Source organism: Notamacropus eugenii, chromosome 2 (genome assembly GCF_028372415.1).
Source record: "Notamacropus eugenii isolate mMacEug1 chromosome 2, mMacEug1.pri_v2, whole genome shotgun sequence".
Taxonomy (NCBI): Eukaryota; Metazoa; Chordata; class Mammalia; order Diprotodontia; family Macropodidae; genus Notamacropus; species Notamacropus eugenii.
In genome coordinates this window covers 527,487,412-527,511,661 of record NC_092873.1, presented here as the reverse complement: position 1 = coordinate 527,511,661, position 24,250 = coordinate 527,487,412, and the positions used below count along the sequence as shown (strand labels likewise).

The 24,250-nt window shown below is 48.4% G+C and overlaps 2 protein-coding genes across 9 annotated transcripts in view; one reads left to right on the top strand and one right to left on the bottom strand.

Annotated features, from left to right (window-relative positions):
• Window positions 1–12,156, bottom strand: part of MIER1 (MIER1 transcriptional regulator) — a 64,457-nt gene extending 52,301 nt beyond the window's left edge. Inside the window, exons 1-3 of one of the 5 annotated variants that reach the window (XM_072649778.1) lie at window positions 11,991–12,156; window positions 11,127–11,227; window positions 1,796–1,820 (exon numbers count right to left, since the gene is read on the bottom strand). In XM_072649778.1, the coding sequence (XP_072505879.1) occupies window positions 1,796–1,820; window positions 11,127–11,227; window positions 11,991–12,027 (163 nt within the window). In that variant the 5' untranslated portion in view covers window positions 12,028–12,156. Of the gene's footprint in view, window positions 1–1,795; window positions 1,821–8,072; window positions 8,280–8,817; window positions 8,923–11,126; window positions 11,228–11,299; window positions 11,416–11,517; window positions 11,701–11,990 lie in introns of those variants that run through there. The other 4 variants (XM_072649781.1, XM_072649782.1, XM_072649780.1 and 1 more) reach the window with 4 other exon arrangements.
• A 77-nt stretch (window positions 12,157–12,233) lies between these two features.
• DNAI4 (dynein axonemal intermediate chain 4) overlaps window positions 12,234–24,250 on the top strand; it is a 65,086-nt gene continuing 53,069 nt past the window's right edge. The window contains exon 1 of one of the 4 annotated variants that reach the window (XM_072649774.1): window positions 12,234–12,343. In XM_072649774.1, the coding sequence (XP_072505875.1) occupies window positions 12,318–12,343 (26 nt within the window). In that variant the 5' untranslated portion in view covers window positions 12,234–12,317. Of the gene's footprint in view, window positions 12,344–12,407; window positions 12,510–12,590; window positions 12,705–19,062; window positions 19,174–24,250 lie in introns of those variants that run through there. The other 3 variants (XM_072649777.1, XM_072649776.1, XM_072649775.1) reach the window with 3 other exon arrangements.

Here is a 24,250-nt window from a genome sequence, read left to right as displayed (position 1 = left end):
ATGCCACCAACTCAGCTTTAATCCAGCCTGAAGAAAAAAGCAGTTGGATCTGTAGGATCCCCAGCAGCACACCAGGAGGGGCAAGTGGGCAAGAAGTGCCAACACTAACCTGTGAACATTCCCCAGAGAGGTTATTAACAAGGGAAGTTAGCCCAATCTGCCTTGAGGAGCACTCCTTGTTAGGATGGTCCTCCTGGCACTGTGCCTCAACTCAAGCTTGCTCCTGGGACTTCACCCAATGCTCCTCATTTCTACCCTCTGCTATCCAACAGAACAAATCTAATCCATTTGAAAAATAAAAAATGTCATTTAGGTCTTTTGTGCGTTCTGAAATGACTTTTTCTTAACCACAGAACCATTACTAGCAACATGAATATTTAGCAAAATGGCCACATGTGACCACACAGGCCTTCCTGGGTAGCCAAAGGCCACCATCTCTCTGCAGTCTAGTCTCTTCTCCAAATGACAGTCCTGATAATGCCTACTGTGTTCTCCTGAGATCCTTAGTTCCTTCTCTCAGTCCTCCAATGGTGTGATATCCCAAGACCCCTTCTCACCTGGGCCCTGTTCCAGTGATGGAGGGCACTGGATATTCTTTTATTCACTTTTTATATACTTCCTCCTTCATTTGATCTTAGCTGTGGCCTCCTACTGGAGATGCTGTCCTCAAAGGCCTGACTCTGGTTCTCTAGCAGGTAAAGGACCAGCTCTGGCCTCCCTCAATATTTCCAGCACTAGCTTTAAGGGAAACCCTGCTCTCTACAACAGAAGGGCCAGGCAACACTGGAGTCGACTTCATGACAGTGGGGACACAAAGATGTGCCATGATGCTGTGTTCCCCAATCCATCTTCACACTCCTTACTCCATCTCTGGGAGCAGCAAGGGCCAACTGCTCTGATGGGGATGCACTTCTCCCCTCAGACTCAGCTGCGCCACCAGGGTCCCAGTGCTAGAGCTAGCACTTGGCTGGCCGAGGTTTAAGGGTCCAACATTAGCCCTACCACCCAAACAAGCCATGAGCAAAGGACTGGGAGGGATGTAACTTGTAGATAACTGCAGGTACTGATTAGAGCAGCCGTCAAGAGTGGGACAAAGGAACAATAAGGAGCATCTTGAATTTTCTTACTTCACCCACTTCAGGTTCTACTCTTTCCTTAGGGAATGTGGAGTGATGAGTGGTGCAATATCTTTCCAAATTTTCACTTCTGATTACAGAAGAGCTAAGTGTAGGAATCCTTACGCAGCTGCAAGTCAGGAGGGGGAGAAGGGCTCTCAGTACATTGGAGTAGGGGGGCTCAGGAACAATTCAAGTGGAACACAGTGACTTACAAAAGATCTGACACCACCACAATGCACTCATCTCGGACTCCTTAAATTACTGGATTGCCTTCCCTTTTCTCCTATCTTAGTTTAAAAACGTCTCTTCTGGGATGAAAATGTCTCTCTGACACTACATGTATCATAGTTCCAACTTAACCTATTTTATATTTTTAGTATTTTAACCATCAGAAATCTGGATTGTTAGTTAGCAAAAACTCTCAAGCATAGTTGTAACTACATGGAGAATATAAAGAATGTACAAAAGTATTCAGGGGCTGAATTGCTGGAAGCCTCATCTTACCTCTCACACCAAGGGCAATATGCTAGGATTTGTTTCTATATATTAACAAGAGAAAAAAGAGGCTCAAAGAAAGAAAAAAAGCAATTCAGAGGACAATCAAATTCCTCTGAGTTCTAGTTAAATGTTATGCAGGATATTGAGAAAGTTAAACAAACAGGATAAAAAATATTTACCTGGGCTTGAAGACTCAACAGAAGGCTAAGGGAAAGAAAGAGAAAAAAATTAGCATTTTTCTGGAGATAGAGATACATATATATGTAAATAAATTTTCTTACAAATACAAATATCATAGGATCTATTCTCAATGAAAAAATGACAAGATGTTACATGAGTATTACATTTCTTTCCATAGCTCTGAATAGGTTAAGAAATACTAAAATCTCTTATATAATTGTAGCCTAGATACTATATTTAGCCAGGCAGAGGGAAAACGCACCATTTTTGAGGAATTAAAAAAAAAACAAAAAACTCCTGAGTCTAGCAACTAAGACCAAAATGTAATATTGTTTCAGATTATTCAAGAAGCAAAGACAGACTCCTTTAATTATATGAGCATAATGTAAGACATTAAAATCTAAAACCATAATATTATGTACAAATTTTGGAGGAAAAGCAGAGGTAGGTTGATTTCTGGCTCATCAACTGGGGGACAAAAGTACTCATTGTCAAATATTGTATTTTAAATAACAGCCAACTGGTACAAAGTAGAGAGAAAAACGAAAACTTGGTCATAGAATAAATACATCGCTACTCCCCCCATTAGGTTTATTTTACTAGCCTTGGTTTCTACGCCCATTAAGTGAATTATAATCTAAATTTACCTATTTCCTAGCATACTTCAGAAAACGCACACATTTTACACACGATGTTGGACAGCAACACGCAGAGCAGTTAAAGCCACTCTCTGGCCCCAGTCTTTCTGCCTGTTTTAATCGATATTTGCAACTGAATTGAAATCTTTCAGCAGGCGCCTACTTAGATGATTATGTTTACTGCTTTGCATTTGTTATCAGCTTTGGATTAGGAAAAATGAATACAAAATATTAATAGCAGAACCACCACCTTCAACTTATAGTCTATGAATTCTGTATTAGTGTTAATAAGAAAACCATAGTCAATTTCAAATTAAAAACTGTATTTTGCAAAAGAATTCTCTTTGGGAAAGGGCTAAGGATGGCCAGGAGAGGGATGAAAATAGGATGGTGGATTTCAACCTGGAAGAGCCCTTAGGAGGCAACCCCACCCAATTTTACAGATGAGGAAAGGCCAGGAGTGCCTTGCCCAGGACCCCCAGCTGGGGAATGGTCTGAGTCCAAGTCTTCAGAGTTTTCCCATGGAGTCACACTGCCAAGCTCTGAAGAGGTAAGCACTGGCCCCCAAACAGGGACGTGACCTACAACCTGGCTAAGATGAGCGGAGCTGCTCAGGTCAACAACAGCCACCTATGAACTTCAGGTGGTTCCTCAAAGCTCCTCCCATCAAGGGATTTGGCCTCTGATGCCACATCACAAATTATAGACAGGTGTATATAGGCTGCTGTACATATGAACTCACCCCATCCTCACAACCTTAGGAGTGAGGGGCTCTCACTGCTGCCCTCATTTACAGATGAAAAAGAGAAAGTCCCAGAACCACATTTGTGTGAGGCAGAATTTGAACTCAGGTCTCCTGGCTATAAAAGCCTACCGTTGCTCTGCCAGGACACCTAGCTGTGTGCATGCCATACAACTGTTCTCATTGGGAAGAAGGCTCCTCTTCCAAAACAGTCAAGACCTGCACCTTCAAGGCACATGGGGGTAGTAGAGAAAGTTACTTACTGAAATAATTATAAAAAGACACCCAGGTACTTCGAGGTATTTTCAGGAGAGCCCTGCATTTCTAGCTGAAAATAAATTTAACCATCACACCAATTATTGTCATACTGTCCAATGTTTTAAAAAACAAATCAATATGTACATGCATTAGGCTTTGCCTGCTTATCTCTCTCCGGTCTCAGGGCTGTTATCCACAGAAAGAAGCCAATTATGGATGTTCTTCTTTTTAGTAACTTTCCAAGCAGCTCAAGCTTAATAAGAAATTGGTGTTTTGGATAAAGCAGAAACTTGAAAGAAATACTTTGGGAATAATCAATGACACCTCCCCTCCATCATAATTTTCTTGAAATAGCCCTTTGGTAGAAGAGAAAAGTGTAACAATCACACAGACATGGGTTTGCAGATGTTAAATACGGAATAAAGTATAGGCATCAAATTATGGGGGGGATGACTGCTTAACAGGGTTTGTAAAATGGCTACAAGACTATGGAAGTGTAAATAAACTCCAATAAATTCTATGGTATTTGCAAATTCATTATGGAATGGGTGGGGCCTTCCTGAGGCTCAATTTCCTTATCTGAGATTGGGGCTATCTCTCAGGTCACTATCTTTCAGGGCTGGAATCAGCTGTGAGATAAAGGCAGCAAAAAGTGGGTATGGAAGGTTTTTAATCAGCTTCGCATTACTAGCTTTGTTGAGAACCAACAGAACAGATGTGGGACAAATGCCCTCTTTGCACTGGAGCTCTAGTTTGCTAGAGGGTCTAATGCTAGGAACCAGTGTGGCTGTGGAAAGGAGACTTGGAGCCTGGGATAATGGGCTAGCTATGTGACCTCGGAGTCACACTCCCTGGGCTTCAGTTTCCACAGTTGTAAAATGAGGGTGTTGGATGAGATGGCCTCAGAGACCCCTCTTGCCAGTTCTAGACCTAGGATCCTGTAACATGGCAAGTGGGTGACTGTGGGCAAAGCACCTGGCTGAAGAAAGGCCTCCTGGCCCTTTCTCCATTAAATGAGGGCATCTCAGGCTAGACAGAACTGCTCCATAAGGGGTTCTAGCATATCTTTGTTTCTAAAAACTTTTTTGCCTGGAACTTCCCTTTTGTGTGTTCTTTTTGATGAAGTGCCTGTGATGTAAGTTTGTAAACAAAATGACAAACATTTGAGTTCTGAGAAACATAAATGCCTGCTACACACGATACTACTTTGGGAGTCGGCGATCTCTCCCACGTCGGCACTCTCTTCCAATGGTTCAAATCACAACCCACTCATATCCTTTCATCTTGGGTCTCTTGGCTGTCTCCTTCAACAAATTCTTCAAAGGGAGTCCCTAAGAGGACAGCACCATTTCCTACAGTAGCCCAGCCTACTTTTCCTTCTTCTATTTAATTCTGGGCCCAGCACCTAGTCTGTCCACCCTCATTAGTGGTCACCCAAGACAGATGTACCGATAGACCTATTGTATGCCCCTTGGGCTTCCTGAGGCAGAGCAGAGAGTTAGGCTGAACACCTGAGTGACTGAACCAGGCTTTCCTCGAGTCCTTTGTGGGGTCACATGAGGAGTGGAGTATCTAGATTTGTATAATGAGCCATCTTATAGTAGTGACCCATTTAACATGCTGCTATAAAACTAAATAAAACTTAACTGTCAGATGGGTGAATTAATGAGATTTGTGAATACGATATATCATTTAATTTGAAATGACCAGATTTACCAAATTTAATTTGAATGGTCTCTTAATTTAAAACCCGAAACACTTTTAAGATCTGAACTTCACAGAGGTAATGCTTAAACAGAAGACAAACAAATTCTCATATAAAACAGAATTTGGGGTGAATACTGTAATAACCTTGAAGCTAAAATTCCATGACGTTTCTTTTTCTCTTTTATATTTAAAATGTGAAGCCAAGTGCCGTATCACTCAGCATTTCTGAAGGTTAATGATGTCACATTAGGTACTGGTACCTGTCTATACTCCCAGTGCAAAATCTACGCCTGCCACCAATAATTACAGCTCTGTACATTTAAAATGAGAAGAAATGATTTCATCAACAGCGTTATGTAACTACACACGAATCCTGGTAGTAAAGCCTTTTTTTCCCTCTCAGGTGAAAAATAGTGACAGAAAAGAAGGTGACTTGTTTGACAGGTTAAAAACCTTTCTTATAACAAGAAGACCTGGGTCCAAGTCCCAGTAAAGACTATATGACCCTGAGAAAGTCATTTATCATTTAGGCTCAAGGATCCCTTAAGAAAAAGCAGCAGACATAGCTATTATGGAAATGTTTTGCATGACTTCATATGTACAATCAATATTATACTGTTTGCATTTACAATGGGTGGGATAGAATTTGAGAGCTCAAAAATTTTTTAAAGTGAATGTTAAAAATTTTTTACACATAATTGGGAAATATTTAACAAAATAAAAGTATATTTAAAAAAAGACTTAAGTTGCAGAGAAGATGCCAGCCTGCATTGAGAGAGGGAGCTACCTCCCTGTTAAAGTCATTCCCACCAACGAAACAGCTCTGATTCCCCTTTCTCTAGTGTAGTCTAGTAGTTTGGTTTATGAACAGCATGAAATATCTGCTTGGGGAGTGGGGGGTGGGGTTGGAGGAGGGCTCAGGCAGAAGAATTTTTTTGGTGTGGGTATCCCCTCACAGACTAACTCCCCTTGGCATGGCAGCCCAGAGTTGCTCCGGCTAAAACAAGTGATGTCCCTGGTGAGGAGCTCTCTCCACTGGTTAAGAGCAAACTCCACACAAGCCATCACTGAGCCCAAAGACTTGCCAGCTAAAGAGGACCTGCCAAATCTCAGAATTTTCGAATGCCTTAGGGGAAATGTTTCCAATGACAGAAAGGCATAACTATCATTAAATTAATAAATTAACTAGGCTATTGCTTTTGTGGATGATAAATGCAAAATGAGAACAAAACTCCAACCCCCAGAGGCACTCAGTGGTCTGAACTCTTTCCTTAGACCCCCAACCTATCCACTCTGGACACATCCCAATTTCTATATTGTCCTCATTTAGTCAGCCACACTCAAAATCCTGGAATTAGCCTGGATTCCTCTCACTTCCACAGTCAAGATCTCTTTCAGTCTTATCACCTTCAGCCTAACATAGCTTCTAACATCAATTTCACATGAGAATGAAGGCAACAGCTCAATTTCTCCTCTTGGGTCAAGGGCACCACCATCCCTTCAGAAACTTGGGACTGGAACTCACCATGCAGTCAATCTCCCCAACATCTCTCCCAACCTCATCCTGCTCTACCCTTACCTAGTCACCACCACTATACTTTGGGTCCCTGTTATTTCTTGCCTGGACCATTACAACAGCCTCCAAAGGAGGATCCCTGCCTCAAGTATTTCCAATCCACTCTTCACACCAAAGAAGGGGGATGAGGGAACTAACTCCCTCTCCCAACAAGTCAGTGCTTCCTGTGCAACTCAGTTTTCCAGAAATGCCAGAGCAGGAGTGTCAAACTGAAGCAGAAATGCAGCCTCTAAGCTGCACAAAAAGATTCCCGTGAAGATATTAGTGACTTAGAGAAGCAAATAGTGACATTATTTTGGGGGGCGGGGGCTGTTGTTAAATAATCTGGTTCAGACTGAACCAGGTGCATGTTTGACAATGCTGACCTGGGGCTCAGGGTCACACCGCCTAATGCCTGCATTTATTCACTAGGCCTAGCATACTCCTCCACCTGGATCTAAGCCTTAATGGTCCTTCCCTTCATCAACTTTCCAGGGTCCAAAAAGAAAGCCTATCTCCAGGGAATTTCTGAGACCCTCACTACCACAATCACTTCTATGCACTTAGAGATGGGCCCATTTTCCGGTTCTTGCACTCCTCCCCCAGAGATAGGTCCCAATACCCAGACTTGGAGGTGCCCTATTCTTTACTAAGCATTGTGAAGGATTAAAGCCCCAACAGTTCGGTTCCAGCTGCAAAGCTACTGTTACCTAATCTTTGTTACAATTACTGAACTCACTTCTACATATGAACTAAAGTGAATAACGTAAAATTTTGCACACACTTTACAACTAAAAGAAAATATATTTGTGATAGAAAATATTACTCTTAAAAAAAATAAAATCATTGCTAGAACTGTTCGCATCAATACTTTTGTGGGAAAGGAAGCTGAAATTGCCATCTTTCTCTACCTTTTTTTTTCTTTTGCATCACAGACCTCTTTGGCAGTTTGGTAAAGCCTCCCCCCACCCCCCCTTCTCCAAAGGTTTTTAATTGCATAAACAAAATATGATTACAAAAACAAAATACGATTATAAAGTAAATCAATTATCTTGAAAGTTATCAGAATGTAAGAAAAAGGTTCTAGAACCCAATTTAAGAACTCTTGCACAGGAACCTGGTTCTTCCTCAAACTTTTCCCTTTCCAAACATCAAACAAATGCATCAAGTTGTTTAGAATTCATTGTTATTCGACTCCTTGTTCTAAGCTCCCTCCAGGAGCAGGGTCTTAACTCCAAAGACCTCAAGCAGTTTGGCACCTGAGTGACTCCACAAGGAGCCCTACCCCGAGATCCTAGGCAAGAAGTGGGGCAGTTAGCATTTCTGAGCAGCGCTTAAACAAAAGAGACCCAATAAACTTCTGCAGCCAAAATTACCTTCCAAGTACCTGTCCAGCCTCTTCGGAAAGCGCTCCCATCCCCGAGGAACGGTGCCTTTAACCGACACAAAGTCGGAGAACGAACTCTGTCTGTCCTTTTCCCCCCATCTGTTCTACATTTTATGTAGGGCGCACCGTCAAGAAAACCCCCTCCAAGTTCCGGAAGGGCACGGTAAGGCAGACTGAGGCCATCGGGGGAGCCGGCCCCCCGGCCTCGGGGCAGCGAACCCCGAATCGTGAAAGGCCAGGAGCTTGGCCTCCCCTCCCCTGGGGCCCCCCCTCCCCCCAGTGATCCAACTTCGTGCGCCCGAGTCCTAGGCGCTGCAAAGCGCGGGAGGGGCGCGGGCCGGCGGGGGCCGCTGTCACCCCCGCAGCAGCGCAGGGCCAGCCCCCGAACCCGCACCCGGGGCCTCTCCCCGGTCCCTCCAAAGTTTGGTCCCGCTCGGCTCGCCGCTCCCCGAGACCACCGACACCGCCCGCAGGAAGAAGAGCCGGGGGTCCCGGAGGCCCGCAGAGCGCCCCGCCACCCGGCCCGGCCGTCCCCCTCTCCAGCCCCGGCCCGGCCCCGGGCAACTTTGCCCAGCGGCCCGGAGCCTCCTGGGCCGGCCTCCGCCCTCCCGCCGCCCGTCCCAACTAAGTTCCGGGGGCGGCCGCGGCCCGGCAACAGGTGGGCGGCGGCGGGCCCGGGCTGGGCTGCCGGCCCCGGCCGGGGGGGCTCCGGGCGGGGGCGCCCGCTCCCTTACCTCCGCCATGTTGGCCGTACTGACGGGTCACATCTCCGCGGCGGCGGCGGGGCGGGGGCGGCGCGGGGGGGCTGCGGCCGGAACCCGGATGTGAGCCGGCCCGGGCTCGGCGGGGCCTGGCTCGCGCTGCGACGACGCTGCTGCCGCCGCCCGGGCCCCGCCAAGCGCGCGCGCCGGCCGCCTCCCTCCCCCTCCCCCTCCCCGCGGTCGGGCACGAGCGCGAGCGCGGGCCGCCGGGAGGGGGGGAAGACGGGCGCGGGAGCGCGCGGAGCCGGGAAGGGGGGAGGGGGAGGCGGGGCCCGGCCGCTCCCGCCCCACTGACGCCCCCCCCCCCCGTCGGCTATCAGCCAGCAGGGGGAGAGGGGTGCACGTAAATTCGTGCGCAGTTAAAGGGGGCGCCAACGAGGCCCCCTCCTGGCCTATGCACGCAGAGATACCGAGGCAGAGGGCCGGAGGCACGGGACGGGGGAGGGGGCGGAGGGGGAGAAGCCGCGGCCTCCAGGTTCGATGCCAGAGGCTCGGGGTGCGGACCCGGATCTCACTATGGCCATTTCACTCCTGGATCTCCGAGTCCATTCCGCCCCACCCCCCCATCGCACCCCACGGTTCCCTCGGAATTCCATTTCGGGTGGCCTCCGCCTTTAAGCAGATAATTACATTTTATTTCCCCCCTTTCATGTCAGTCGGTCCGGCCGTGAGCTCACTTAGGTGGATGACGATGCAGGGTCCCCCCACCCCAGATGAAGCACACCCTCCCCCCAGGTGGCAGGCTTTGCTATTTGTCCCACCCGGTTTTAAACATATTTTGATCCAACTGAATTGCTTCCAAATGAAAAAAATGCCCATCGAGTGACACCTTTAACGAGAGAGGGCGAAGCTCTGTGGGCAAGGCAGGAACCAGATCTCCACCAGATGATGGCCACTGCAACACTGCCCTAGACGAGTGCTCCAGGACTCAGATCAGGACAAAATGGAGGCGTGCTGGGGGTGCTGGGGCCAGAGATCCGACCCCCGCTCAAGTGGCTGCGGGGCAGACTGCGAGCCCCCGACAGTCTCCTGAGGCGCAGCAAGGACACAAGGTTTGCTACAATCATGGATACTGTTGCCAGAGAAGAATGCCGTGATAACATGTACACAACGGAAAGAGAAAAGGGCTTGGGGACTGAGAGTCCACAGTTCGAGTCAGACTTCTAAACAAATCCTTTTCACACCCATTCTCCGCTTGGACCGCTTTAGATGGACGGGAGGACACTCAATCTTTAGCTCTAAGCCCGCACATCAGGGCCTCCTGAGAGGTCTACTGCAAGTGGCAAGCCCTTGGCTAGCAACACCCTCCATTAAATACAGCCAAGCGGAGGAGACCACGCAGAAATGACGCCCGGACCAACCAGAGCCACCGGCCCGTCTGGCCCAATTCTCGTGACCTGAGACTTGGATCATTCTTCCTATTGCTAAAACAGTTAGGATCAATACTGAAGGCAGGTCGAGGGCTATGACAACACACAGCAGGCACTGAGATGTACGCAGGACAAAACATGCCTGTTTTGGGAAATATTCCGATCTGCTTTTCAGTCTTAGAAGTAACACATTCCTGTTATAACCAAGACCACACTGGTACCTCTTTGAAAATCAGATCTGGTCTAGCCTGGGCCTTAGCCTGAGTTCGGCAGATCTCAATTCCCTCCAACACGAACGAGCTTTAAATTGTGTCTTCTGTAGATTTCCACTTAGAAATGACAATCTCCGTGGCAAAAAGATAAAAATGCCCGGATTAAAAACTAAAAAAAGGGTGGCTCGGTCGTAGAGCACGAGTCCAAGCGGCCACACTGCCGGAGAAAACCACAGATTCACATTATCTGCGCTGGAGGGTATTTTTATTCGGTTCAGGAAACATTTCCAGACTGGTCCGAACCTCCTCCCGGAGGCCCTCTAGCGTCAGGGGCCGAGAGCCGCCGGGGGGTACACCAGGCTGTCCATCACTTGGGGGCTAGGCGGCTGTCCAGGCGCTTACTAGAAACGAGGCAACCTGGCACTCGGTGCTGCCCGCTGGGCCGGGCTGGCTGCGGTCACATCCCCGGCCCCCCCACAACTGCGCTCGGGGCTTCCCTCCCGGGAGCTGAGGGGAGTGCGGCCCCCCCATTTTACGGACGGCGCAGACCTCCGTGGACGACCCCCCCAGGGGCGGGCCCGAGGGTGCCGCCGATCTCTGGATGCACCCCCCGCACCCTTCCCCGCAGCCCGGCCCCCGGCGCTACCCCAGCCCCCCCCGCGGGGTGTCCCCCCCGGGTGCCCCCCCCCCCGCGGCCTACCAGCATCACTTCCGGCTTGTCGGGGTTGAACCGCAGCCAGTTGGTTCTTAACCACGCCCGAAATTCGGCCAGGCACTGGGAGAAGCGGGCCACCACACCATCTGCGGGAAGACGAGAGGGGTGAGGGGCGGCCCCGCCCCCGCTCCGGGCCCCGCCCCGCCCCCGCTACTTACGGGCTGGGCGTGCGCGCCGGGCTCCTCCCGGGACGCGGGGGTAGCCCCGGGCTCGGCCGCACGGCCCCTCCAGAGCTCCGCGGGCCGCCGCTGCCTTCCCGCCCCTCCCCCTCCTCCCCCAGCCTCTGGCTCCCCTCCCCCCTCTCTTCCTTCCTCTTCCCCTCCCGCGCCGCCGCTTCCGGCCTGCCCCCTCCCCTCCCCTCTCCTCCCTTTCTCACCCCCGGGCGCCCCCCCACCCCCGTCGCGCTCCTCGCGCCAGGAAGGGGGCGGGGCCGAGTCGCTCGGCGCCGGAGTGGGCGGGGCCGGGCGGGAGCGCGCGGCTCCACCCGGACGAGCTCGAGGCGCTAGAGGCCAAAGGCAGAGCCAGGCGCGCGCGCGCGCAGACGCGGGAGGGTGGGGAGGGGACGCGCGCAAGCGCGCCGCAGCCGCGGACTGGACGTAGGTGACGGGTCGGGCGGCGTGCACGGGGGGTGGGGGGGAGAGAGAGAGACAGAGACAGACACCAGGGAGCGCGCATGCGCGTTCGCCCAGCCGTCACTCGGCGGCTCGAGGGCCGGAGCCGGGCGGGGCCCCTCGGGCGGGCGGGGCCGGGGCCCCCAGCTCCGTCCTCGCGCCCCGGAAGCGGGGGGGGTCTGGGGTCCCGGGGCGGCCGGGGCAGGGGGAGGGGGAGGGTCCCGCACGCCGCACTTACAGCCGCCGCCGCCGCCGCCTGAAGGAGCCCCATCCATCCGCCTGCAGCCCCGGACGCTCGCCGCCTGGGAGGGGCCTGGCGCCCGGGCCGCCCGCCTCCCGCCCGCCGTGGCCCGGAGCTTCCTCCGCCTCCGCCAACCGCGGGCCCTGCCCTCCGCCTGCGCCCTCCTCCCGGGCGCGGCGCCGCTGCCGCAGCCAACCGCGCGGCCGCTCGTGGGGCCCGGGCGGGCGGCGTCGGCGTCGCCATGGCGCCGGGGCGGACGACGCGACCCCGGCCCCGGGCCCGGCCCTGATACCGCTGCCGCCCCCGGCCCCGGCCGCCGCCGCCATGCCCAAGCCGCCCAGCGTGGTGCAGTAAGTCCGCCGGCGCGGCCCCGCCGCCTCGCCTCCCCTCCCCGCCCGGCCCCGAGCCCCCGACCTCCCCTCCTCCGGGCCGGGAGCCCCGCACCGAGGGCCCCGCACCGAGGGACGGAGCCCGCGGTTGGGATGAGTGCCCCTCCGGCCCCCTTAGCCGAGGCCGGTACGTTCGGTGACTCGTCCGTGGTCACGCAGCTGGTGCTGGAGGCTGCCCTCCGGCCTCGGGGGACCCCCTCCTGTGTACGGATGAGCCCCCTGAGACCCCTTACGGGCCTTGCTCGAACCCATTGCCAGGTCTTCTTGTCTCTGGGCTTTAGGTTCCCTCTTCTGTACGTTCGGTGGTTGGATCTGAAGAACAGTAAGTTTCCTTCTTGGAGAAGTAGCCAGGAAAACCCCCAGTGGGGTCGTGAATGGGGGCCCTTGGGTCCGAAGGGAGAGCTGTCCTTCTGGATCTGCAGTTATAAGATGCGATGCGTATGCAGATAGATGTGTATACACACACACACACACACACACACATATACCTATATATACACATCTATAGATGTATAGATGGATACAGGTATGTATAGACCAGCCGTGACCTTAGGCACAAGCCCCTTGGCTCTCTCAGCCACAGCTTCCAAAGTGACCAAAAGTGTGTGAGCCAGGACTTGGACCAGAGGACTCCTGCTGCCCTTCTGTGCATCCTGTTAGTGCCCTACGTGGAGGACAATTCACCAGCAGTCGTTCACGAAGACCCATGTGCTAAGTATTGTAGATGTAAAGATTAAAATAAAACTCTACATTTCCCTCTGAGGAGCACGTGGGGAGGGGGTAAAGTGTAGGAAGTAGTGTGAGCAAAGCAGAAATCTGAGGAGCTCTACAAGCACTGCCTCAGGCTGCAGACTGAACACAACGAAGTCCATGCTGACCAGGAGGAAGGGGGAATTACGAAATGAGCATTTAGTAAGCACCTACTATGTGCCCTGCAGCTAATCACCTTACACGTATTAATTTGACTCACATTGTAATGGGGAGGCAGGTTTAGCTGAAAAACAGAAAAAATATGATATCAAGTGACAGGAAAATCTAGAGGAGAGCTGGGTTTCCGGAAAAGAAAGAGTTCCTTTTTGGACACGTTAAATTAGATGCACCAGGATGTCTCTCAGGGCAAGATTTGGATCCGAGTGCTTCATATTTGGGTGATGATTGAACCCAAGAGAGCAAAGAAGATAACTGGGGGAACAAGTTTGTAAGGAGAGGAGGTGAGACAGAAGATAGTCCTGAGTCAGCAAAGGAAGTTGAGCAGGCTGGTCAGGCAGGCTAGGTGGTTGTCCTTGGTGATGAGGATCTAGGAGAAAATGTTGCCCTGGAGACAGAAAGGAGATACTATTGGGGGGTCGGGGTGGAGGAGAAAGACAGAGAGAGGGTTCAAAGTTGCCAAGGTGCTGGGGGTAGGGAAAGACTAATAGGATCTTCAGACTTATAAATTAGATCGAGGTTTAAGCTTTGAGAGAGCAGTTTTCAGAATAGCCTTGGAGCTCTGTAGCAGGATTGTTAGGGAGTGGGGTGGGCCTGGGGAAGCTGGATGGAATGTAACCATTCTTTGGAGTTCTGCATTGCCCCATGCTGAAACCATGGAGGGAGGGGCAGTACTAAAGTTTGATGGCTTTTGGGATCCCAGTCTTTGATTTTAGTTTTAAGTGGAAAGACTGCTGTTTGTAGTTTGTTGGACCGTGGAGGTGTGTGTAGGGGGGAGGGTAGATGGGGAAAATGAAGAGAAGAGAGATAGGTCCTTGGGTCCTGAGAAAATGGGACGCATGGCCCCAAAGGAAGGAGCAAGGGACCTCCTTTTCCTCTGTGACTGCATCAGAACAAGAGGGGCTAAGAGTTTAGGAAAGGCCTACCTTGGGCTGTTGAACTGGGTCTTCGAGGAATGAATAGTTTCAGGAGCCAGGGTAAAGGTGGAGTGTGTCCTGGCTGAAACCTCGGGCTTTCTTTCTCAAATGACAGTAGAACAGCTGAGACCATGTTCTGGAACAGTTGCTAGGCTAGTCGGAACACTTATTAAACAACTACTACTTGCTGGATGCTGAAGGTGAAAGGAAAAGGGAATATTCCCCGCTCCAAAGGAGCTTACATTCTGTTGGGAAGGAATAATGTAGACCCAGAGGGGTAAATTGAGGGATTTCTGGAGGCATCACTAAAAGCAGCAGTTGGGGTCAGGCCAGGCTCCTTCTAGGCTTTGAGGGAAGCTAGGGATTCTGAGAGATTGAGGTGAAGAGGAGGAGAGCTGGACAGCCGAGCTAGGAAAGACTGGGAACCCATCAGCCACTTTGTAATCCCCAGAACAGAAAGGAGCCTAGGCTGGAGCTGGGGGAGGAAAGTCTATTTAAATGACAAGTAGAGGATTTTGTATGATGTCCTCAAGGCAGATGGGAGCCACGGGGCTTCTTGAGCCAGAATGGTTAGACCAGTTGGGACAGTTAAAGTCCTTCTCAATCCACTCTGGCCTGTCTTTCCAGGTTAATTACCTATCCCTCCCCTTTGAGCCATTCACATTCCCAGCTTCTCTCTCCTCTTGGCGTCTCGTTCATGTGCCTGGAATGCACCCCCCTTGGCATGAAATCCCTTCACATGGCCCACTTCCCCTTGTCCTAGATCCCACCCCCTTTGCTCACTGTTAACGCTTTCCTTTTAAGATTGCCTTGCGCTGATACTTCAGAAATCTTGTGTGCATCGTTTTGTTGTGTCCTTCCTTAGAGCATGAGCTCCTTCCGAGCAGAGACTTTTGTCCTTTTTTGTATCCCAGGTGCCTAATACAGTGAGTAGCGCATAGTGGGTGTTGGCTGGCTAAGGCGTCTTCCTCCCATCCTCCTCGACAGCATGCACTGAAATTGTATTGGATCCTCCAATGCCTTGCCCAGGATAGACGTGTAATAACTGCTGTTGGTTGATTGTGCTTTAGGACTATCATTTTGGCAGCTGTATGAAGGGAGAGAGTGGGCTCAGAGTGTCTGGTTACAAAGTTATTTTAGTAGGCCAGGTGAGGGGAGTGGTCATGGGAAGTGGAGAGAAGGGGATGGAGGTAAGACTATGGAGGCACAAAAACCTTGGTTACTGATTGGATATCGAGGGTGAGGGAGAGAGGGGAGTGGAGGATGACCGGAAGGGTTGTGATGCTCTCCTTCAAAAGGGATAAACTAGGAAGAAAGTAGCATTTGGAGAGAGAAAGTGAGTTGTAGAAAGCTTAGATATATTGACGTTGAGATACCTGTGGGACCTCCAGTAGGAAGAGTTCAGCAAGCGATTGGTGATTTACAGGACAAGCCCAGGGGAGGGAACACAAAGATCTGGGAGTCATCTGCATAGAGATGATAATGGAATCCAAAGCTAATGAACTCTCCAAGAGAGTTTGTGTAGAAGTAAGCCCAAGAGTATACCCACATACAGGTGGCAGAGCCAGTGTGATGACCCAGCAAGAAAATCGAGGAATGGTCAGAGCCCAGAGAGAGGAAAGGGAGGGGAGCAAACTTTATGGAGAACCAGCCACTGAAAATATAATCCCATGTGGTCCTTACAACAACCCTGGGAGGGACTAATATGATCCCCATTTAAGGAAACTAAGGCAAACAGTAGAATGACTTGCTCGGGGTGACATAGCTAGTAAGTGTCTGAGGTTGGATCTGAACTTGGGTCCATTAGGTCACCTAAGTGTAATGTAACCAAAACCCAGGGAAGCAAGTGTCCAAAAGAAGGGAGTGGTCAACAGTGATCTTCTGTAGAGGTTAAGAGCAAGACTGAGGAGACCTGCAGATTCAGCAGTTTAGAAAGTCCGGTAACTGGGGCAAAAATGGTTTCAATTGAGTGATAAGACTGAAAGCCAGAGAAGTGAGCGAAAGACACAGAAGTGATGAGTGTAGATACCTTTTTAAAAAAGAATTAGGCTGTGAAAGAGAAGGTGGATATTAGAGATAGTTTGACTGGGTTGTACAGTGTAGTGAAAGTTTTTTTAAGGCTGAGGGAAGACTTGGGTCATGCTGGTAGTTAGAGTAGGAAAGAAAAAGAGGGAACATTGCAGAGAGAGAATGATTGTGGGGGTAGGCTGCTGGAAGGGATGGGATCCAGGGTGCAGAGAGTGGGCTTGGCCTTAGTGAGAAGAGTCGCTTCATCGGAGGTGCATGGTGAGACTAGAAAGGCAGGCTGATCACTGGCTCTGAATTGCTGATGATGGAGTTTAGACTTGATTCTTTAGGCAGTTGGAGACATGCGTGGAGTTTGAGCAACTGAGTGATACCAGGTTAATGAACAAAGAAACGTTAATCTGACAGTGGTGTGAAGGATGGTTTGAAGGATGAGGAGACCAAAGATGTTGTGGGCAGAGATCAGCTAGGACTCTATTATAACGGTCCAGTTGGCATATAGTAAGGACCCATGTCAATCAACAAGCATTTATTGTCTTGGGTAGCAACCATGACATTGGGAAAGAGTAGAAGTTAGAAAATTGTGGGTGAGAGGAAGCGGGGGAGGGGGGAGTTATATGACACAAGTTGTAACAGGATTACTTGAGATTCAGTTTAGATAGCTGGTCCAGAGTAGTTAAGTACCTTAATTAAAGGCTACTTTTGGAAGACATTCAATTGTCCACTTGGAAATAGACTTGATCATTTGTCTGTTGGTGTCCTTCAGTCTCTCCCATCTGGAAAATAAAGAGTCAACGTGTTTAATGTTATTCTACTTTCATGCCAACAGTTAGGGCACCTGAGCTTAGGAATTCTGGAAACAAAAATTAGATGCGTAAAAGGAAGACTCTACGATGTCTGAAGTCCTTGTTTGGATCGTCTCATTTTTATAATTCTATAGAACAAAGTGGGCAGCTGGGTGGCACAGTGGTTAGAGCACCAGGAGTCAGGAAGACTCATCTTTATGCGTTCCAATCTGGCCTCAAACACTTCCTAGCTGTGTGACCCTGTACATGTCACTTCACCCTGTTTACCTTGGTTTCTTCATCTGTAAGATGAGCTGGAGAAGGAACAGTCAAACCACTGCAGTATCATTGCCCAGAAAACCCCCAGTGGGGTCATGACGTGCATGGCTGCAATCACTGAACAGCAGGAAAAGGACACTTTCCCGGATTAAAGGACCTCTTTCTTTGCTAATTGGCTGCTGAACTTTTGGCTTTAATTCTGACCCAGACTATGGCAGCGGCACACATGATACTCATCCTCTCCGTCTTTGCCCTACTCAGAAACTCCCCGAGATACACCTGGCACCCGCTTGCCAGGAATCGTTAGTGTATGTCTCTGGTTTGCCAGTGTCTGTGACTTTGCTTTCTAGCCTCCTCACCACCTGTTTTTGGTAGCGCAGCTGTACCAGCATTTGTTGGTCAGTCACAAAGCCTCTTGCTTTCTCTCTTCCAAGGCAGTTAATACTTTCAGTTTCCTCCCTGTAGCATGTCTGCCCCTGAGACTCTGCATCCTTAACGCTCAGATCCTGTGGCCAGGAAGCCTCCCCGGGTCATCTCAGTGGAGCTGTTTCTCTCTGAAGTACTCTAACATTGGGTACCTTTCTTAGGGAAGCTCTTGCATATTGCCTTTTATTATGTACATTCCTCAATTCCAGTATTAGATTGTCAATTCCTTGAGGACCACAGGGATTATGTTTTCTCTTTGAATCTTCCAGAGTGCTTTAGGAGTAATAGGTGATTAGTATATGTTTTTGAATGATTCAGAGTATTTTTTAGAGATTAAAAATGGGATATTTCTGAACTGTTACGCATAGTGCTGAGTTGGTGGAGGGTTTGTAGGTAGAGCTTGTTAGTTCAGACTTGAGTTCATTGCTATATGATTAATCAGCTCCTCTTCTCTATCTTGGAGACTTAGTAAGTTGTCTGAGACATCAACACCTGTCATCCATCACCCAGTAAGAATGTGAAGATGGAGAGGCCCCTAGTGCTGAACCTGTGGCCTCCAGTTCTCCTGGAAGGAGAAGGCCGCTCCTAGACCAGGAAGCCCTTCCTGGTGTGCCTCACCCCACCCTTACTCAGCTCCCTCCACCTCCATGATGTCCATGCCTTGTGTGGCCTGTGTTTTACTTTTCAGGCTAAAACCACTTCTAAATGTGATATAATAGACTTTATAGAGAATATCAGTTTGCTGTATCCAAGAGAGGTGAATTCAAAATTATCCACTCAAAAGGGATCCAGCACAATGTGTTCTGGAAGTTTGAGGGGGCTATGGTGGAGGTGGCTCTAGTCTCTGCCTTGCCTTTGTCCTTCATCAGAGATCACTGTGCTGAAAGGCTCTGGAAGAGATCCAACAGCAGATTAAATCCGTATAGGCCCCCTACCTCCTTATACATCCTCTCCCCTCCCTCCCCACTATCCTGCCCAAAGTGGCCTGGTGGACAAGGCGATTTGGAGTGGCCCCTGGAGCCCAAGACCTTCATCTTCCCTGCTTTGCCTTTCGCCTTTGTCTGGTTGATAATCAAAGAACAAAATCAAACGAAAATGGAAGCTGTTCTCTTCAACCCCAGGATTGGCCTGTCTATCCATTGTGCTGGATCGCCACTCAGATCCTAGCAGGTTTCCATTAAACCCCATAATGAAATGAGTGCATTTGCAAAATGAAGCATTCTTTTCTTGTACAGACAAGGGAGAGATGGGAGAAAGATTCTGGTGTAAGATCTCTGCCTGGAAAAAAATGAAGCAATCCCTGGAAGAGGAATTTCTACGTAATGCTTAGCCATTTCAGCACTGAAAACGACTCCTATTTGTAGTACTCTGCAACAAAGCACTTTGCACGGAAGTACAGGGGCCACCTTCCTGTCGTTTCACTTTTCATGAGGTAGGGCCGTTCTGTTCATCATGATTTTTGTATTTATGCAAATACTCCTCTCCCTTCTTGCCCACCCCTTTCCAGCTATCTTTGGCTTTCTTCAAGATTCAGCCTCAATCCCAGTCCCATCTGGAGGCATTTCCCCGTGTCCTTTGCCCCCAACCCCCAGATGACCTCCTGTTTGCACTGTATGTACAGTTTTATGTACATAGTTTTCTCCTATTAGAATGTAAGCTCCCTCGGGGCTTAGACTGGGTTTTTGTCTTTGTATTTCCAAGGCAGCAGTCTCTTTCACATAGTAAACATTTAATAAATGCCTGTTGACAGACTGGCTAAAGTTAATGTGAAGAATTTAAAGCTCCATGGCTCCTTTTCTGTAAAATTGAATCAAGGCTGGCTTGGGGATGGGGTGAGGGTGTCAAAAATATAGGAGCATCCTTCAAGAATTTGTGACAGGGTGCATTAGGGGAGGCTGATTTCAAAGATAATATTCTTCCTCCTTATCAGAATATGACAATTGTGCGGACATGATTCAAAGCCACAGTTTTCTCCAAGGTCTCATTAATATTTAAGTAGATTTGTAGACATGACCAACATTAAAATATTTTAATTAAATTTATTTTACTTATTCAAAAAATTTCATTTAATTAAAGTGTTATAACAGATTTGAAGAGAGTTTGATGTGTGTTACATAACTGCTAACATTTATATGGGGCAGGCACTGTGCTGCGCACTTCATACAAATATTTAATCCTCACAACCAGCCTGGGAAGTAGTTGCTGGCATCATCCTCATTTTATAGTTGAGGAAACCAAGACACCCAGAGGTTAAGTACGTTGCCCTTAGGACACACAGCTAGTAAGAATCTGAAGCTGTATTTGAATTTAGATCTTCCCTGCCGGCCCACGCCCATGCCCCCCAGGCCAGACTTTAGAATCTGGACAGCCTGTCTTCCTTGTGTCTTCCCCAGCACTTTGCTCCAGGACTAACGTTAGCAAGTGTTCAGTAAGTGGAGAAATCAAGTCAGACAACCAGAGAAGTTTTCTTTTCTGTTCATTGACAACTTTTGAAAAGCCATGAGATCGTGAGACAGGCAGATTTACAAATTCATCTGAGGAATTCTTCCATGTATCCTCCATCACCTCTGCCCTGGTCCAAGCCCTCGTGTGTCTCCCAAATGATCTCACTGCCTTTAAGAGGCCCCCTCCTTCCACTCTTCGCTCTCCACGTCTGCTAAAAGAATCCTCATCCTTCAGGTTAGGGACATGTCCTGTATTGAACTGGAGTCTTCTGAATAAGGAGATGGAGGTGGACAGACTGGGGAACGTGAGAGATGACCTGTGTGACTTTGGACAGGTCGCTTCCTCCCTTTGTGCCTCAGTTTCATCATGTGTAAACTGAGGAGGTTGGATCTGATGACCTGCTAATACGCCTTCCAGTTTTAAATCTTAAGTCTCACCTCTGACCATCCTTGAACCCTTCGTACTCCTGCAAGTTTCCAGGACTTTTGTCAGCCTCTGTCAGTGGAAAGTGTTTACCTGCCAAGAGTTTATGCACTGATGAAATAAAAGATCTGGACCCAATGCAAAATTGGAATCTATCTTCTTAATGAACTAACATCTCTTTTTGTGGTGGCCAAGAATTGGATATTGAGGGGATGCCTATCTGTTGGAGAATGACTGAACAAGTTGTGGTAAATGATTGTGGTGGAATACTGTTGTGCAGGCAGATTTCAGAAAAGCCTGGAAAGACTTAAGTGCACTGATGTAAAGTGAAGTGTGCAGAATGAGAACACTGTATATGGAATCAGCCACACTGTGCAACGGTCAATTATGGTAGACATTTCTTTTCAGCAGTTCAAGGATCTAAGACAGTTCCAAAGACTGATGTTGGAAAATGCTATCCACATCCAGAGAAAGAACTATGGAGTCTGACTGCAGATTGTAGAATTTTATTTTCTCTCTCTTTTTCTTTCTTGTGGTTTTCCCTTTTGTCCTAATTCTTCTTTCACAACATGTCTAATGTGGAAATATATTTAATATGATGTACTTGTATAGCCTACATCAGATGGCATGCCATTTGGAGAAGGAGGGAGAGAAGGGGAGAGAGGGAGAAAGAAATTGGGGCTCAAAATCTTCTAAAAATGAATGTTAAAAAACTATCTTTACACATAATTGGAAAAAAAATAAAATACTGTCAAGTGTTGGGGGGAACCCAGGGCATGGCCTGGCATCGCAGCTTTCTAATTGGTCTCCCTCCAGTCCCTTCCCTTTACCTTCCATCCATTCTTCACACAGTTTCCATATTTAGAGATAAGCACAGAAATGAGCCCTGACTCTGGAGCTGTCAGTGCCTGCTTCTTGCCTCCAGGGTACAATACAAACCCAAGCATCTAAGGCCCTTCCTAGTCAGGTTCCCATCTGGCTTTGCAGGCTGATGTCCCATCAGCAGCCTCTCTGCATTTGGGCTGTAGCCACACTGGCCTGCCTGCTTCCCATTTCTCACCTGAGACATCCCAGCTCCTAGTTTGCCCTTACCCCAGCTGTCTGCCATGGCTGGGATTCTCTCCCTTCTCCCCATTTCCCCTTTCACCAAGCCTGGGTTCAAAGACATACTTCTGCAGGGACCTTTCCCAGCCCAGGGGCCTCAGTGCCTCACCCTCTCAAGTTCACTCGTCCGTTTTCTATGTATTTAGTCCTTACCCCCAAAAAACATGTTGTACTTGTTACATGATACATGCTTTTTGATTGACTGATCTCACTTAGGATTCCTAATTCCTGTAGGGCTCAGCTGACATGCTAACTCCTGCCCACAGTTATTCCCGCATCCCCTCCAGATTCTACTTGCCCCCCATTTACTTTGTATCTTCTTGGTGTAATTTTGTATTGATTTATCTGTGTCCTTGTCTCAGACCACTATAATGTGAACTCCTTGGGAGGTAGGGTTGCCCTTTGGACTTCTCTGTGCCTCCTATGTAGTGACTTTTCCTCAATAAAGTGCTTGTGGAATAAATTAATCCATGAGCTTCCTCTTTGACTCTAGATTTTTCTCTCCAAAGAGCTGCTTAGCTGGGCTCTCATGACCCCCTGCACTAGTGCACCTTCATATCCCAGAGTAATCATCGGAATCATGTGCAGATCCATGTCACCCTTATCCTCAACGTCCTTCAGGAGGTGCCCCAGCTTACCAGACCTGTGACAGCTCCTGAGGAGGGGACACTGAACCCAGCCCAGCATCTTCAGGGCACCCACAGCTCATGTCCCATTCATCTGCTGTACCTTGAAGCATGCTGCTCCTCATAGATTAGATGGATTTGCCCTACATAAGCCTGCCTCATTCTGGATACCGTAACTCTTAGCATAGCCAGGAGTCACAGCTTCTTAAAACTGTCTGGTCACAATGTTGTCATAGTGAGCATGTAGTTTACTTGCGCACCCAGATCTTTTTCACAGGACCTGGGATCCAGCCACGTTTCTTCTATCCCATATTTCAGTGATTTCCACACTAGCAACTGGTTCTTATTAATCAAAAACATGTCCGGAATTAGGGTTCCCACAGTTGGAGCAGGTTCTCCAGTCTTCAAAGGATGAAATTTCCCAAGTCCAGTTCAGTGAAATCCAGCCAGCTTTTAATAATGGACTAAAATGTTCTAGGCACTGCTAGGTCTTAGGAATACAGAGAAAAAATGAAAACTAGCCCATGTCCTCCAGGAGCCTGGCTTCTCTAAGGAGATACAAGACGTGAACAGTTAAGTATCCCAAGGACTGTCTCACATCCAGGGGTGGATGACCCAGTGAGGGTCATCGTAGGCTCCCCCCATACACAGGCAGTGAAGCTTTGCAGGAAGCAGGGAGGCCGAGAAATAAGAAAGAAGTACACTCCAGGCAGAGAGAATATAAAGGATGGAATTCCAAGTTCAGTCAATAGCAAATAGGCCAAATTATCTGGAATGGAGAGTGAATGAAGCATTTATGTGAAATAAACCTAGAAATAGGCAAGGTGGTGGGTGCTACACTGTGAAGGGCTTTAAATGCCAAGCAGAGGAGTTTGGGTCAGACAATAAGCATTTATAAGTGTTCACCATGTGCCAGGCACTGTGCCAAGTGATGGGGACACAGAATCCCACAGTCCCTGTTGTCTAGGATCGTCCATTCTAATGAAATCATGCAAAGTGGAGTCACTCATACATGTTGGTGAAACTGAACTGATCCAGGTGTTCTGGAGAGCAAAGAGTTAGAAAACCTTGTGTACCCTGTGACCCAGCAATACCACTATTAGGTCTGTTTCCCAAGATGATCAGAGAAAAAGGAAAAGAGCCTCCATGTTGTAAACTCTAGATGCTCTCTTGGTGGTGGCAAAGAACTGGAAATTGAGGGATGCCCATCATTCGGGAAATAGCCAGACAAATTGTGGTATATGATTGTGACGGAATAATACTGTGTTGTAAGAGAGGAACTCATTGATTTTAGAAAAACATAGAAAGATGTTCCTGAGATAATGAAGAGTGAAATGAGCAGAACCCAGAGAAATTTGTATACAGAAACAGCAATATTGTTTGAAGAACAGCTGTGAATGATTGTTATTTTGAATATTATAAATGTTCAAATCAACTACAAAGCAGCTATGAAGAAAGATGCTATTCACCTCCAGAGAAAGAACTGATAAGTAGAAGTATGTATAAGATGGTTTTGTACACACACACATGCGCGCGCACACACACGTCTGTATCTGATGGTCACCTTCTCTAATGGGGTGTGGTGAAGAAAGGAGGGGAAAAGTGTACAGCATAGAAACAAAGAAAAACCAGGAGGAAGGACGGAACAGCAAAGTAGCTTTGAAAATGACCTGTAGTGTTTGTTACATAGTTTTTTTAAAAAAAAAAAGCCAACTGTGAAATAGAGATTCATGGTTTTGTACTGAATCCTCTTTGTGTTATGTTCTATACATGGATTTTTTTTGGGTCTTTTTGCATTTAAGTTCAAAATAAATAAAAACAAAAACCCAACATAAAACATATAGAGAATATATAATATAAAAGTAGACACAATAGAGAATCATAATGAGCAAGGAATCTCAAATTATTATT